Source organism: Strongylocentrotus purpuratus, unplaced genomic scaffold (assembly GCF_000002235.5).
Source record: "Strongylocentrotus purpuratus isolate Spur 01 unplaced genomic scaffold, Spur_5.0 spur5_scaffold_16, whole genome shotgun sequence".
In the NCBI taxonomy this organism is placed as follows: domain Eukaryota; kingdom Metazoa; phylum Echinodermata; class Echinoidea; order Camarodonta; family Strongylocentrotidae; genus Strongylocentrotus; species Strongylocentrotus purpuratus.
The window spans coordinates 9,962,962-9,978,661 of record NW_022145601.1 but is presented as its reverse complement, the minus strand read 5'-3'; the positions used below and the strand labels follow the sequence as shown (position 1 = coordinate 9,978,661).

The 15,700-nt window shown below is 37.3% G+C and overlaps 1 protein-coding gene across 2 annotated transcripts in view; it reads right to left on the bottom strand.

Annotated features, from left to right (window-relative positions):
• Nucleotides 1–866: 866 nt before the first annotated feature.
• LOC590219 overlaps nucleotides 867–15,700 on the bottom strand; it is a 62,940-nt gene continuing 48,106 nt past the window's right edge. For both annotated transcript variants that reach the window (XM_003727182.3, XM_030986761.1), the window contains exons 3-9: nucleotides 15,162–15,385; nucleotides 11,734–11,902; nucleotides 7,022–7,151; nucleotides 6,189–6,277; nucleotides 5,176–5,395; nucleotides 3,453–4,279; nucleotides 867–2,847 (exon numbers count right to left, since the gene is read on the bottom strand). In XM_003727182.3, coding sequence (XP_003727230.2) covers nucleotides 2,794–2,847; nucleotides 3,453–4,279; nucleotides 5,176–5,395; nucleotides 6,189–6,277; nucleotides 7,022–7,151; nucleotides 11,734–11,902; nucleotides 15,162–15,385 — 1,713 coding nt within the window. In that variant the 3' untranslated portion in view covers nucleotides 867–2,793. The remainder of the gene's footprint in view (nucleotides 2,848–3,452; nucleotides 4,280–5,175; nucleotides 5,396–6,188; nucleotides 6,278–7,021; nucleotides 7,152–11,733; nucleotides 11,903–15,161; nucleotides 15,386–15,700) is intronic.

The window sequence follows — 15,700 nt, the reverse complement described above, 5'->3', positions numbered from 1 at the left end:
AATATAGATTCAACTTACAGTTTGACTTGGTTGACTAAATGCAGGGAATCGGGGCAGGCCTTAATGTCGGTCCTCAGGCTGGTGATCTTGATACTCCGTGGAACTTACGACTTGCAGCGCAAAATTCCATGTTTTTTAACTATGAAACTTCAAATTTCATTCACCTCCAACCCATAGGTCCTGCCTGTATGACTTCTGTGCAGATAGTGACACTAAACTGCTAGGTAAGGCAACCCATCCACTAAAGATATGCATCACCTGTTTGAGCTATGTAGAGTGCAGTGGAGCCTATCACTATGAACATGACTGACAATGAAAGCGGACAAAATATACAGTTCCTCAGGTACACAAAGGAACATCCCTTCACTGCTATTATTTAAAAATGTGTAGAACAGGTGTCACATGCATATTCACCTTTTTACATAATAGCAGTGAAGGGATGTTCCTTTGTCTACCTGAGGAACTGTATATTTTGTCCGCTTTCTTTGTTCGTCATATTCATAGTGCATTCAAACCAATTCTTTAATCTACATAACAATGAGCGGTTAGCATTGAGGGGAAAGGTTAAACCCTAACGTAATATGCATTGTCACATTAGCGGGTAGTAGCCTGGTGTTAACTGTCCCAGGGGAACTTGGTATTCGGGGCAGTTATATGGAGATAGTCGGCCTAGACTTTAAAAAAAATGCTTTTGTTTTTACTTTTGTTTTCACCAGAAAATCTGAGTCAAGTTCAATTTTTCAGCGCTACTATTTTCTTAAGATTCAGAAGGTTCCCCCTAAAAATTAAAAATAAATAAATAAACATATGGCAATAATGAATGACGACCCAGCACACAAAGAAGAGAAGAAAAAAAAGACTTATAATGACTTATTTTGTAATGTTTTTATTATCATTTCTTCATGGTTTTCATTATCAAATTCCATCGTAGCAGTTGACGTGACCATGTCGGGTCAATTAAATTCATTACAACAATATACAAATAGGTAATATATAGGGCCATACATGATATAGATATGATCAAAAACATAATAGATTTTAGATATGAATATAAAAAACCGGTAAACGTAAGAAAGGCAAATTTAGAATAAAAATCGAGTAAGAAAATAAAAAGTGGGAAAAATCCCTGAAAGAGACAAAGAGAGGAGAAAGGCAAATTCCCTCTAAACCTTCGGCCTTGTTCTCTCAAATTTCATCCATCTATTATTTTCAACCCCTTTCCCAAAATAAAAAGTGGAAATTAGATATGACAATAGTCATGCAGCACATTTGACTTCTGAGTACCCGCCTTGCAACTGAGCAGTGTATGACGTAAGCTTTAAACAAATGTAAAACAAACACCAAACAAAACATGAAAATGTATAAAAGACCCGACGTATACGGTACAGAGAAATATAAATAATTGTTTATACTTTTCAGTTAAGAAACATTGCATACAGTCTGGTCCAGCCAGACTTTCCTTTCCTTTAAAACAAATACTTGTTGCACACGATGCGTTAATTTCCTGATGCAACGCTGCGTCATTTTGCTGATGCAATGCTGCGTCAGAGACTTACGCGGTCTTGACACACCACATGAGAGTGATGTCATATTCAATGTAACTGCAAATGAACATTGTAAGCGTCCATTTGAATTATTAGCGTATGAGCTAATTGCCTTCACGGGCTCGCTTAGCGCATGTCAAGACGCAATTGTATCGACGCCTCGTGTGCAACCAGCGTACATCAAAGTATCTCACATTATCTCCCACTTCAATCATCTTATTTGACAATATCATACGGAGATTTAAAGTACATTTAATTACTAAACATAACAATATACAGACAGTAACGTCGCGACAATGTTTTTTTTTGTTCTTCATTAATAGTTCGTTATGATTTAACCATCGAAATATTGACAAATAGTCAGGACGTCAAGTGAGCCTTTACTCAAACGTTTTCTTAACATGATTCTTTGTACTTATCGTAACACCATTTATTAGCAATATAATGTACTTCACTGCTAGGAAAATGTTCTTCAAAAGTATTAACTCAGTGTATCCTTAATTTTGAAAGATAAATAATATGCTATGAAAGTATTGAGAAGTTCCATGAGCCAAAACCATGTAAACAGTGCGAACCCGTTTATCGTCTGGATTTTGTGCGTGTTAAATTGTTTTTCTTCTAGACATCGGCAAAATAGAAAGCAATTTATTTTAAATTCTCTTACTACGGAAAGCTGTTTGTATATCTTTTAAGCCTCGAGGCATACATTTATATAACTTCGCTTTTCATCGCCCTCTGTAGTCATTTTTGTGCGAGGAAGCATAATCATTAAAACACACACAAACCAGCGTCCCTTTAGTCGGATCCGAAACATGGCAGAGTCAAACCAAAGCATCGTGCTCTATGTCTCAAATGACATAAATATTAGTTTGAGAAAGGTGTAAACTCTCATTAGTACAGTGTAGTCCAACCAATTTTGAGAAGATAAATTCTGAATATCGCACCCATGTGTTTCGACTAGATATTTTTAAAAATCATGTCGTTCAGCGTTTGGTCATACTCGTAGAGGGCGTCGCACACGTTCAATTTCCCTGGAAGATCCAATGAAGGAAGACAAATGACTGTTCTGTCTTTCAAACTTCTGAGCACACATTTTGTTCCTGTATACCCGACGCTCATTGCAAGAAATGTTCCAACGTGTTGGGCGATAGGCAGTCCGGTGATTAAAGCTGTTACTGTTTGACAAATTACTGTTACTTGAGCTGTTTATTTGGTTGAGTTGTTTGAGGAAGAAGACCATGATTCCTTCTCAGACCATCCAGCTGGCTTCTTCAAGGGCACGTCGCGCCATGAGCTCGAATTCCTGTAGGAAGACAGAAAGCAATAGAAAGAGATGTTAAAATACAGTAGACATTGATAACGCAAGTTTCATTGAAATTACTTTCAGCAATAATATGCTCAATATATGTTGTAAAAATCAGGGGTGTCAGCTTAATCTTTAAAATATGTTGACAATTAATTACTAAACATTTAAAAAATCAGAAGTGTAGCCCTATCTTTAAAATACATTGAAAATTAATTACTTGACACTGAAATTTGAAACATTCACAATGTGGGTAACCGGAGTAATAAGAAACATATCCTCTGTGATATAATCTTGCGTTGGTTCATATAGCTCGAAGTGACAGTAGCCTCAGTTCTATAGAGATATAACCAATCTGTAGTAGACAGACTTGTTTTCATCGTGAAATCATTACCTCTCAATATTTGAAAGTATTGTAGGCATGAAAACGACAGTATTGGTTGTTGATGTTTTGTTGTTTTCAGTTTTAGAAATGTAGGTTTTATAGCGGTATATTGCCGGTTGCATCAACATCTTTTCTTTACCAAAATATTTTAAACTTCCAAACCGTTTTTCAATCATTCTTTCTGACTTGGGAAGCCAACGAGTGATGATTATCAGCTTACCTCAATATCTCTGAGAACATCCTCACTGATCTCCGTTCTGATGTGTTTCCCGGAAGGCACATTTTGATTCAACATCTCATTGTCGTTCACATTACCGTTGACATTCGTCTGAATCGTTGTCGTCGTCGTTGTAGTCGATGATTTGTTGGAATTGATATCAACCTCGTCTGCGATGCCTGAATCAAAAGACTTTGATTTATCCCTCGATCCTTGCTCCAATGTGCCTTCAAAAACTGGGAAGGACTTGGTGAATTCATCCACCAGGTTGAAGTCATGCCTGGCCACATCGGGACTGTCCATACTAGACGAGGAATCGGTGCTGCTCTCTGTGGAAATCCTCCTGGGAGGATTGTGTACAGCGTGCCGTCTGGTCATGGGTGCTAGAGCCTTAGATGCAGAAGACTTAACCGGAACAACCACCTCACTGTCCACACATTTCCTTGGGTCACAGAGGCTGCCCATGCTGTCGCTTGAGCTGATCCCAACAGAACTCGCCACCGACAGTTTCCTCTCTTCTGATTCGTCCTCCGCTTCCTCCGATATGAGATCAAACCGTGGTCTACCGCCACCAACGGCAGGCGGGGTGATGGAAGATATGCCTTTGACGATCTGCTGAAGAGCTTGTTGAGCAGCCTTCTTATGCTTCTGGAGTTTACGCTCGTGTTCTAGAATCTTGAACTCGACGTCCTTCTTGTTCTCGATGGCCTTGAGCCGTTCTTCTTGTTTAAGATTTGTCTCCTGCGATTCCTTGTTGATTTCTCCATAGCGTGTCTTCAGCTGTTCCAATTGATCTTCAAGAAGCTCTCCCTCCTCGTCTAAAGAATCTCCTGTATAAACAAAAGAATCATTGATTAATCTAGGCATATGTAAGATATTTGTATACGTTCATCCTACTGACCGAAATCGGGAGTTGTCTGAAACTCCCCCACAGAAACAAATTCGTAAATTTAAAATCCATATATACGTAGTGATGACAACTTTCAAAATTCCAAAACTTTCTTTTAACTTGTTGATCCTATTTCATTCAAACATTCACCTTGGTGTTTCCCTACATTTCTAATATTTTTCAAAGCATCTAAGGTTGGATAGTCCTTCAAATACACTAACAATAATATTATTGGATATTTTCATATCACTCTGCTACCATGCATGGTGCTCGAGGGGCTCCAATATTACACCGGATATAGCTAGGCTACCGATTTCAGTGATTGTGAGTGGTGGTTATTTTACCTGACTGCTAAGAAAGCATAAATGCTTGTTAGTAAGCAACCAGACGGCCAATGGCTTTAGGTCCTCTCCGAGGGACCTGGTAATGAGGATTAATGCCTTACCAAAGGGCACTAGGGGGTCGACTTGGTTTCGAACCTGGGTCACCGGATCACCGGATTACGAGACCACTGCTCTACCGACTGGGCTATCGCGCCTCCTCATTCAATGATTAAAAACTGGATGTAGATTAGCAAGTTGCCAAAGGATACGAGTGCCGCTCCGAGGCTCGAACCCACGACCTTCGCACCTCCTGTCAAGTGCTCAACCAATCGATAAACAACATCTCTTACTAGGAGGCCAAGAGCATTAGTTTTAAAATGGACATTGCTCATAACAAGTTGATTTTTTTCAGGGTAGGTCCAGGAATATGTCTAGAATAACATACTAAAAGTCCTCATAAATCCTCCTTGAGCGTTTTCCGCAAAACCAAGATGGTGTCCAAAACATCTCTTACCTCTAGAGTTTTTCTTGCGTTTCCTCTGCTTGCGTTGCTGGAGTAGTTTCTTCTCGACTGCGTCAATCTTGACGTCTGCAGACATCCTGCGTTGGTTGAGGATGGTGTTCATTCGAAGCATCTCCATCTCCTGGGCCTCCTTCACCCGCTCGTACTTGTCCTCGATGTACTGCTTCTTGCGCTCCATGATAGGTGAGCCGTCAGAGAGATCTGACGATGACTACAAAATGAATACATAAATAAATTGATAAATTAATGAATAAATTAATGAATAGATGAATAAACTAATGAATAGATGAATAAGTTAATGAATAGATGAATAAATTAATGAATAAATGAATAAACTAAGTAATATATGAATGATAAGTCAAAAAAATGTATGGATCCATATATTAATGAATAAATTAATTAATATATGAATGAATTAATTATATATGAATGAATAATTCAAAAAAATCGTAGATGACTAAATCAATTAATTTTAGATGAATGAATGAATATAAAAAAATAATCAATTATTCAGTCATATGAATAAATAACATTTTATCAAGTAACAAACTTCAAGGCAATAGTTTTACCAAGCCGTCTTCTTGATATGACCTATGTGGATGTTTGCTTTCTGTGAAAGGTATATTTTTCAGCGGTCAAGAACAGAATTAGTTATAGTTTGATGGTAAATACCAGCAAGTGACCAGTACTTTCTATTTTAGTCTCTGACCTCGTCTGAACTGAAGCGTGGGTAATAAACAAAGGCTATTAATCCTTTTGGCTGGACTCCCTTCTGTGTGTAGTTCCGGGACATTGCCAGAAGAAGAGTGAAGGCCTTGCGAGGATTGTTTTTCAAGATCAGTAGATCAGTAAAATCCTATAGGGACGTTTTGTGTTCCCTGGGTATATTCTGTAAAGCGTATGTTATTCAAATAAGTGCGTCCCCCTCCCAATCCTGAATATGTTTCGACGCCCCTCCCCTGTCTTTCCCCTCGCTCTACCCGAGATTGGGATTATATACTTACAGCGGATCCCTTGGTATCAACGCCGAGATGTGTCCGTTTGTCATTAGGTTCTGAATTGAGTCGTGTTATTAGTGGTGTCAACTTCTCCCCTGAAACATAAAACATAGAAATTCATTAAAAAATCAAAACAGCAGAGCAAAACGATATTGACAGGGTAACCCCCATATATAACGGCATATATTCATGTATATAGTTATAAACATGGTGTTATATATGGTTGAATTTGGTGGGGGCACACGAGGGGCAAGTCTACCCTGTCAGCATGGGCCAGATGTGCCCCGAAATTTGCAACTGTATAAACGACTGTATCGCCACGGCATACATCTATCTATATATATCTACCTAAATATATCCACCTATCTACCTAAATATATATTCTATTCAATTCAATTCAACTTTATCTCATTCAGTTAAAAAGACAACATTTCATATCACAATCAGCTATATAACATAAAATACACATTAAGAACATATTTGACAAGAACATCAAATAAACTGAATAGGTTGCAACCTGGAAGGAAACATAATCCTATTATAAAGGTTGACCCTTTTTATAATAAAAAATATGAAATATATCTATATCTACCTACCTATATCTATCTTTATATCTACCTTCCTACTTATATCATTATCTATTTATCTATCTATCCATGGACCTACTACGAGTCCATGATCTATCTATATCTGTAACTAAATATATATCTGTCTATCTATCTATCTATCTCTCTATCTCCCTACCTATCCATCTATCTATATATCTATTTGTCTGTGTATATTTCTATCTATCTACATGTATATATATATATATATATATATTCCTTCTCCAAACTTACTGTTTCCTCTATGATCTGACGTTCCCTCCATGTCTGCACGGTTGAACTTCTTACACCTCTGACCAATGGCATCCATCCACTCCGTCCTTTCCTCTCTGCTCTCACACAGTAACTGTGTTCCCGTCACCCTCTGTAAAAAAAACGTAAAAATATAATAAATAATCATATTTATTAACAATAATAATAAAAACGGTGCTTATAAAGCGCTTACCACCGAAGTCTCTAAGCGCTTTAACAAACAAAATACAATGATAAATAATTACATATTAAACATAACAAAAAAGGGCAAATAAACATAACAAAAAAGGGCAAATAAACTTACAAATTACAATACATGTAAAATATACTACCATAATTTAGCAATAGAATTCATAAAATGGCAGAATTGACAATAGCATGCATAGGTTGGTGATAAATCATATCAGTTGTATGGAGCCAGATGGGTGTGTAATCGTTTTGCTCATGATTAACGCCATTCTGTCACCAAGCAGATGGTATAGATTATACAGTCTGTTGAGAGCCGGAACGACATAAAACGCGATGGAAAAAGACACCACCATGCATGCACCACCTTTACCAATACAAAAAGCTAAGGCTATTTAAGTATGTAAAGCTTCTCGTATCATCTCCTGCTATGCGCCAACTCGACAATGACATATTAGCATATTTAGATAATCTGAATATGAGATCTATTGGCAATACAATTTCTTGAAAGTATTCGCGATGTTGTTAGTTGAATTAAACACAAAAGACATATATACGCCATTTTGGTTCTTAACAGACGATACTGAATTTCGTAGATAACAAATATTCAAGAGCACTTGGTGCGTTCTGCATTTCTGTCCGAATCAAGTGTAATTTATGACACTTGTGACGTTACCAGTAAATTCATTCAGATATGCGTTTTTAAGCGGGTTAATTACTGTATTATTCAATGCAGGATTAATACGGGTAGGTCTGAATATTTATGAGCAGGTTGTCCTAAATGTATGACTTAGTAATACATGACATTGTAGACATACACGCTGAAACTATATTGGAAAGGGAACAACGTATCTAAAAAATGAAACGACAGCAATCAAACAAATACATAAATAAGATGGCACAAAAAGAAGTTGGAAGACACTTGATGCTACGGATGGAAAGATCAAATTCTCCTCCTGAAATTGTCCTGAGGAAAAATGGTGAAGGGAAGTTGAATACTGCGAGTCTTTTTTGCTATAAAAATTGGAAACCTGGATAGTATTCAGAGAAAACCGATGAAGGTAAATGGAGAAAAATTTCCAGTTGAAAAACGACAAACGGCCAGCGGTCTGTGCGAAAATAGCAAGTTGAGATCGAGACGAAAACTTCGGCGATTATGTAGGCCCATTAATCGGCAAAGTGACATATAATCCAAATATTGTCCCACCCAGATCTTCAACAGATCACGACAGTGGACAGAACAACAGTTTGATTGGCAACATCAAAACGAGATGACAATTAACAGCGATCGTGGAATTACCGTGTTATCCAGAGTAAATACAAATACAGCTACAACGCAATCAGTTCCTGTAGGTGTGTGCTTGACGTGTAAAGCATGAAGCTACAGTGAATAACACGGCATTTGAGGAAATCAATTAAGCGCATCTTAACATAAATATGTATCTGATTTTTTTCCCCTGCTGATAATAGGCATATTCTGTCAGTTTATTGTGTGTGTTCCGTGAAGGAATGAGGCTGTTTCTATTGTATGGTCTGCACTAAGCAAATATGCACTCGGTTCAAAAGAAATATCGACATAATAGTTTCCGACCTTGCTCGCTTGCTTGCTCGCTTGCTGCGTATGCCATTCGGAGAATTTTTTAATGAAAACCACCCGTTAGGAGTTGTTTTTTTCTTCATATAAAGTTCAACACCTACGACTAAAGAAAGTACAATACTGTCATAATACTTTCAATAATAACAACCATTGTCCCTCTCAGCATGTGTTTCTCCTGTATCAATTGCTTCTGTACTTGAATAGTTGTTGCTTTAATAGCCCATTGCAATGGCGTTGCAACCATAAATATGCAAGGGCACATTCTCAATGAAAATGCAAAAATAACAAGGATAAGACGAAGAAGAAGAAGAAGAAAGAGAAAAAGATGAAGAATAAAGAGAAGAAAAAGAAGAAGAAGAAGAAGAAGAAGAAGAAGAAGAAGAAGAAGAAATAGAAGAAGAAGAAGAAGAAAGAGAAGAAGAAGAAGAAAGAGAAGAAGAAGAGAAATAGATAGATATATATAGAGAGAGAGAGAGAGAGAGAGAGAGAGAGAGAGAGAGAGAGTGAGTGAGAGAAAGATAAAGAGAGGATGGGAGAAAGAGAAGGGACATGAAAACAAGATGACATGACCGCTTTATCCGACACCCTCCCATCCTTTTGCTTTATCTACCGAGAAAAAACAGCCGCCCCCCCCCCCCCCTCTCTCTTTGACCGGACCCAACCTCTGTAAAACCGACTAGAAAACTACCTAAAGCAATGTGTAGGTGCGCCCACGTGCTGTACTCTTGCTCTCTCTTTTTTCTGAGTCTGAACTCATTCTGAATTTTCTTTTCTATTTTTCACAATGGGAAGAAGAATTATAGCATGCATGCATGCTTAAAAATAGAATTAATACATCGAACCATTTTTAAGTCAATAAAAGTGCAGGGAAACATCATAGTTTAATGTGCCAATAGCAATGTACAATTTGTGTAATCTGCTGTCTTCAGTAATGGCATTCGAGACATAAGTCAAAACGCCATTCATCGCCGAGATGCAAGGAAGTGAACAGGGGTGTCACTCTAGGGACAGTGGGGGAGTTTGGCCCCATGATTATTTCAGAATTTCCAATGCGTTTGCACCTAACCCCACCCCCTGATCATTTTCTTCTTCAAATGACACTGAACATAAATTGTGTCAGTATTAGAGTAATGGAAAGTGACAACAACACCATTCCTAAAATCAATTTGAAAGTGGCTTTACTCGTCCTTTGTTTGCGTTACGTCTGCTTCGAAAACTCACATAGATTATCTTTATTGTTCAATGCTTAAAATGAAACATAATTATATCACCCGATATGTGGTTTATCTTGTTTATCTACACACCCTTAATAGCTCTTTCAATATTTGCATTGTATTCCAATTTCCAAAACTCTGTTTATTGAAGTCAAGTCGCCAAGGGTATGATAATGTTATATCGATGTATTGAAAATGGTCATTAACAATACCAATTCTTTGTAAACTCTTGCTTCTGTCTGATAACACTAGACAGTAACGACCTTGTACATGGTATTTTGATGAAGAGGAATCGCGTTTTTATGCGGTAACTGCATGTTATTAGATAACTTGTCATTCAGTGTTTTTTTTAAAATTATACTGCCCTTGATGAGGGCGTGCTTTGGTGGTATAATAGTGTCAACAATCAAGTTATTCCTTTGCATGATTGATTTCATGGTATGTACATGTATTTATTTGTTTATTTATTTATTTCTGATATTTAGACAGGGTGAATCATTATCACCAATAATGGTGGCCTTCCATGATGCCCTGTTCAACATAATGAGGAATATAGTTTAAGAAAATTATAATAATAATAATAATAACAAAATCATGAACATTAAACTCATAACAGCAACAAAGAATAAGTAAGAACATGTATATACATATATACAGAGTATTTGGTATCCTCGGAATGAATGAATGGTTTGTTTTGTTTTGCTCTGCTTTTTCGTTCAAGAAAACGTTGTTGCATGTATATAATATCTTGATATATGCTCATATACTCTCAAGATAAACTTGAGTTCTCGTAAATATAGAAAGTAAATTCCCACATAATCTAACGAAAGTTATACTGAATGTTCAATATTACAAATAAATGACATGCAGCAAACAATTTTGGTGGAAAATATATAGTGGCTGAAAAATGAGCATAGACAGTAAAGGAAAACCGGGTAGGTAGGCCCGACATCAACCATGAGCTAACACAGGTCACTATGAACAAATGGGAGTTGTGGTTTTATCGAAGATGATGCCCAGTAAGTTTTTGTGAGGTTGTTTTTATTTCATTGGTTCAGACAACCATTCTACTGCAGGATAAACGATCCAGAATAAAACATTGCAATTTTCTCTCAAAATACGATTCCCATACCAGGGCTTAAGATTAGCTTTGACAAAGAGTTAACACCCTTCTTACAAATGATATTACACTGTATAACCTATTTTAGACATATACACTGTAGCATGCAGCTGAACTTTAGATAGTTAAACAGTGAGTCATTAATGACCTGTCGTAACATTATATGTCATATATTTTATATTATGTACATAGTGTCCATTGAGAAAGCACTGGTGTCGGGAAGGGGGTCTTACTAGATGCATGGAATACCACAAGACGAGGCCTTCGAGTGGGGTGAGGGTGTGGACGAGGGTGCAATCATCTTCTTTTTACGCTGCCCCGCCCCTTTCCTTTCGTTTCTTCATTCATTCCTTCCTTCTTCTTTTTTTAATCTTTTTCTATCTTTTTCTTTCTTTCTTTTTCTTTCTATCTTTCTTTTATCTAAATTTTTCTTCTCTCCCCTCTCTCGTTAGTTATCTGATGAAGGGGGGGGGGGCGTGCCCCATGCCCACTTTAGCTACGCCACTGTCTACACCTCACTGGAATGCAAACCATCCGCACGATGATAACTAATCTTAAATCAATTAATTCAACTCACCGGGTGGTACATCTGGAAGGCAAACTTGCTCCCCGTCTTCGATGACGACCCGGAGGGCGACACAACGATTTCGACGTCGTACTCCTCTAGCATGAGCATATCCAGAGTGTGGGAGTCGGTAGGCTTACGGTAGATATACAGACGATCCTCGGTCAATAATGACCAACACCTGAGCGGGAACAGACCAAGAGACAAAAAATGAAGACAAAAAATGAAAATGAAAGGGAAGGAAGTTTAGTTGACTAAGATCTGAAGTGGTTTGGCAACCGGACAACATTGGCTGGGTGAAGGTGCGACCGGTTGTCCGGTCTTGCTAAGATATGACGTCATCAACGAACAATCACGACTTATCTAATGCTTTTCTGATTTTTTCCATAATGGCAATTGTTTAAATCAAATTCACAAATCTAAGTTTTGCCTTTGTAACAAAAAAAACACTTTCGTTTAACATTTTGGATGGAAATATGAAGCAACACAAAATATCGTTTTCTACTATGTATTTACTATAATCATATTATAGTAAACATATTTCTCCATCTTCGTTATGAATAGAGTTTGTAGTTGGGAAGGACAACTTTGGTAAAATGAACTAGATAGTGAGCTCAAAATAGATTGATAATAATAAAAATCAATATTTCCATTTATTGCTCGGCACAGATAAAATCATCTGTCTGAAACATAATTAAAATCGATAGTCCTAGGCTTACTATTGCTGAGAAAAGACGATGATAGATTTATAAAAATAAAAAAAATAAAAATAATAATATTAATAATATTGTACGTAAAAAAGGATGATTAGATGTGATTCTTTAGAGCTGTAATTTCCTCTCTCTAAAATAGCTATCATTATCAAGCCAAATATCAAGATTTGTAAATTTTTGAGAGAGTACATTTGATAATGTTTGACATACATATGATATATCAACGAATTATTTCCTTGGTTGTATGTCTAGGATTAAATACTACAAGGTGATAATTAAATGATTTTAAATTTTAGAAAATTGAACCTCTTTCCTTTAATATTAAAAAACTGTTAAAAATATTTTGTTTTAAGTTTCTTTTATTTCACATGAAAAAAACAATACATTGATAAAACATATTAATATTAATATTAATATTAATAAAATTAATATTCATGAACAATAAAGACATCTGCACAGCATACGTTTGTATTGCATTTACACTAGAATGCACTTGAATGCAACCATGACGATTTCCTTGTGATTTTTGGCAGTTAAGTAAAGGTACAAGCTGTTAAAAATATTAAGGCTATATCGGGACAACCCCTTTTATACTTGAACAAATAAGGAGAGTGAACTTCCTTGATTTTCTCTCTGACATTGCTTCGTGTTACCATAATAACAAAGTAAGGTTACACTTTTCTTGTCTCGTTCTTCTCGATAGTATATTTTGATGGTCATTTTATAGGAAGGTATGACGTTTGGATAAGATCTACGCAATACGGAAACTACACAAGGATATACTCAAAGTTGAGGGACCTCCGTTGGCAGCTGTGCATCTCTGTACACGTACTGAAGTTATTGGGGCGTATCCATAAATTGGATACGCCATAATTGAAGGGGAGGGGGTGGTGAAACCTTTCAAATGGGGGAGGGGCGGAAGATATATATCTTGGCAGTCCCACATGGCATAGACTTAAGCCGTTCTGTAATTAGTACCTCTTCTAGCTAGCGCACAACGATCCAACAATCACGTTTTTATAAATAAATATTTGTTTGGGGGGGGGGGGGGCAAATGTCTACCGACTAAACAGAAGAAAAAAATAGATAGGGAATTTACATTAGAATAAACAAAAAATACATTTTAGAAGAAACATTTTTGGTTAAGATAATTCACTGTTCGTCATAAAGTTTAATGTTTAAGTAGAATACAAACGATTTGTAAAGCCTGTACTAGTTACATTTACTTATGCTATGGATGGAGACTTATTCATGCTTTTTATATCGATCTATAGCATTCATGGAAATGAAAATATAGTCAAAAGTCATCCAGAGGATACATTCTGTTATTAAAGGCCTTATACAAACGCCTCTATTGAAAGCATTGTGATGAGGAGCTTCTTTTCTCCAAACGCGTGAATATATTGATGTTATTGCAACGTGCCAAACTCAGACAAAAGACTTCTCCGACAATTATGTGACACGGCAATAACATATCAATGACATTTCTCCAGGTCGCAAGGCCGCCATTTTCTTTACCCAAGATGTCGGATTGATTTTAATTGAATAAGAAGGGAATGTGGGTTTGTGGATAAATGTTGTTTGGAACACATACGGGTACTGGCCAACCCCGGTGTCACCCCGATCTATTGTGACATCATGACAATGGTTGTTTTTATCAAATGCCAAGGGAGGGTGATTGAGGGACTATTACCTTGATGTGAACATAATCACAGTTCGATTGAAGTGTCTGTATTGATTTATCTGGTGAATCACTTTGAATGATTTATTTGATCTATAAAGCCACGAGATCACATGATGTTTATGAGAGAGAGAGACAGCAGTACAATAAATTATTCAGATGTTTATGGTACAACATCTCTGTACATAATGATCTCGATAGCTGTAACATGTTATGTCTAAAGCTATCAATCCTACCCTCTCAAGAATATACCGCCTAAATGCAATTACTTCATGTCAGAGCTTTTGGAAGTCTCGCTAAAAATGTCTCAATACAAGATTTATCCAAATATAATTATTATGCCGTTGGCTAAGCTGTGCTGAGTAATCGTTCTTGGGTCAATTAGATATTCATCAAATGTTCAAAGTGCTCCTCTATGAGAACATGCTTTTGTAAGTAGGCACAACGATGAAGATGAAAAATTCTCCCCTCCCTCATAAAAACACTTACACACACACTCGACCGTAAGGGATGTCCCTTAATATATATATACTGTATAGATATCTCTTCAGGCATATTTGCAAAGCTGCGATGAAAATGAAAGTCTGGGTAATTCTCAGCATGGTCTTATTTAACATCAACAACCCTGCAATTTATTATTGACTCAATATTAAAAGGCAGACATTTTTATACAGCTCCGTCAAAAGGGAACTTATTATGTGGGTTTTACAAAAATATATTGTCCAAAGCTGTGAGCATCAATCACGGATCGAACCCAGGACCTCTTGTATGAGATTCAAGAACCTCCATTAATGTAATGCTCACAGTGTAATGCGTCAGGCACACGAGGCGTTATTTTGATTGCGTTATTACCCTGCGCTAATCCAGCCTGTGAATGCAGTTAACCCCATACGCTAGTCATTTATGTCAATACGTATATCTTGTAATCATTTTTGGACAATGTTACCCTCATGTGGTGCGTCAAAGATTGACGCCATTCGCTGACGCAGTCCTACGCCATGCAAATAACGCCTCGTGTTCAACGAACATAATGGGTGATCCATTACCTTTTCCACGAGCCGCTTTTCTTGACCTCCAGGTAGCCGGTCTTGATCCGGTCGCCCACCTCACTGGCCGGAATGGGTACCGTCCTCTTGTGCCGCTTGGTCTTGGGCGTGGCCCTACCAAGTCCCAGTGGGGAGGTTTTTCCCGTCATCAGGGGGTTGCGATTCACTGACGTCATCCCGATGTCATCCATGGAACGACTGACTGCTCGGTCTCCTAGGTTACTCTGTGATGCAAGAGAGAGAGGAAAAGAAAAAGAGGAAAAGGTTAACAAAGATTTTTGTTTTAACGTAATCTGATAAAATCAACAAGCACAACGACGACGACGATGATAATGATGACGGTAACGATGACGATGATGGTAATGATGGTGATTACGGTAATGGCGATGATGATGATGACAATGATAGTGTGATGATGATGATGATGATGATGATGATGATGATGATAATAATCGCGGACACAGTCTACCTTTCGATAATGTCGTTATGCTTGGATTCCTCGGACAAAGTTTCGAATCATAAAGAGAAACTATTAATGA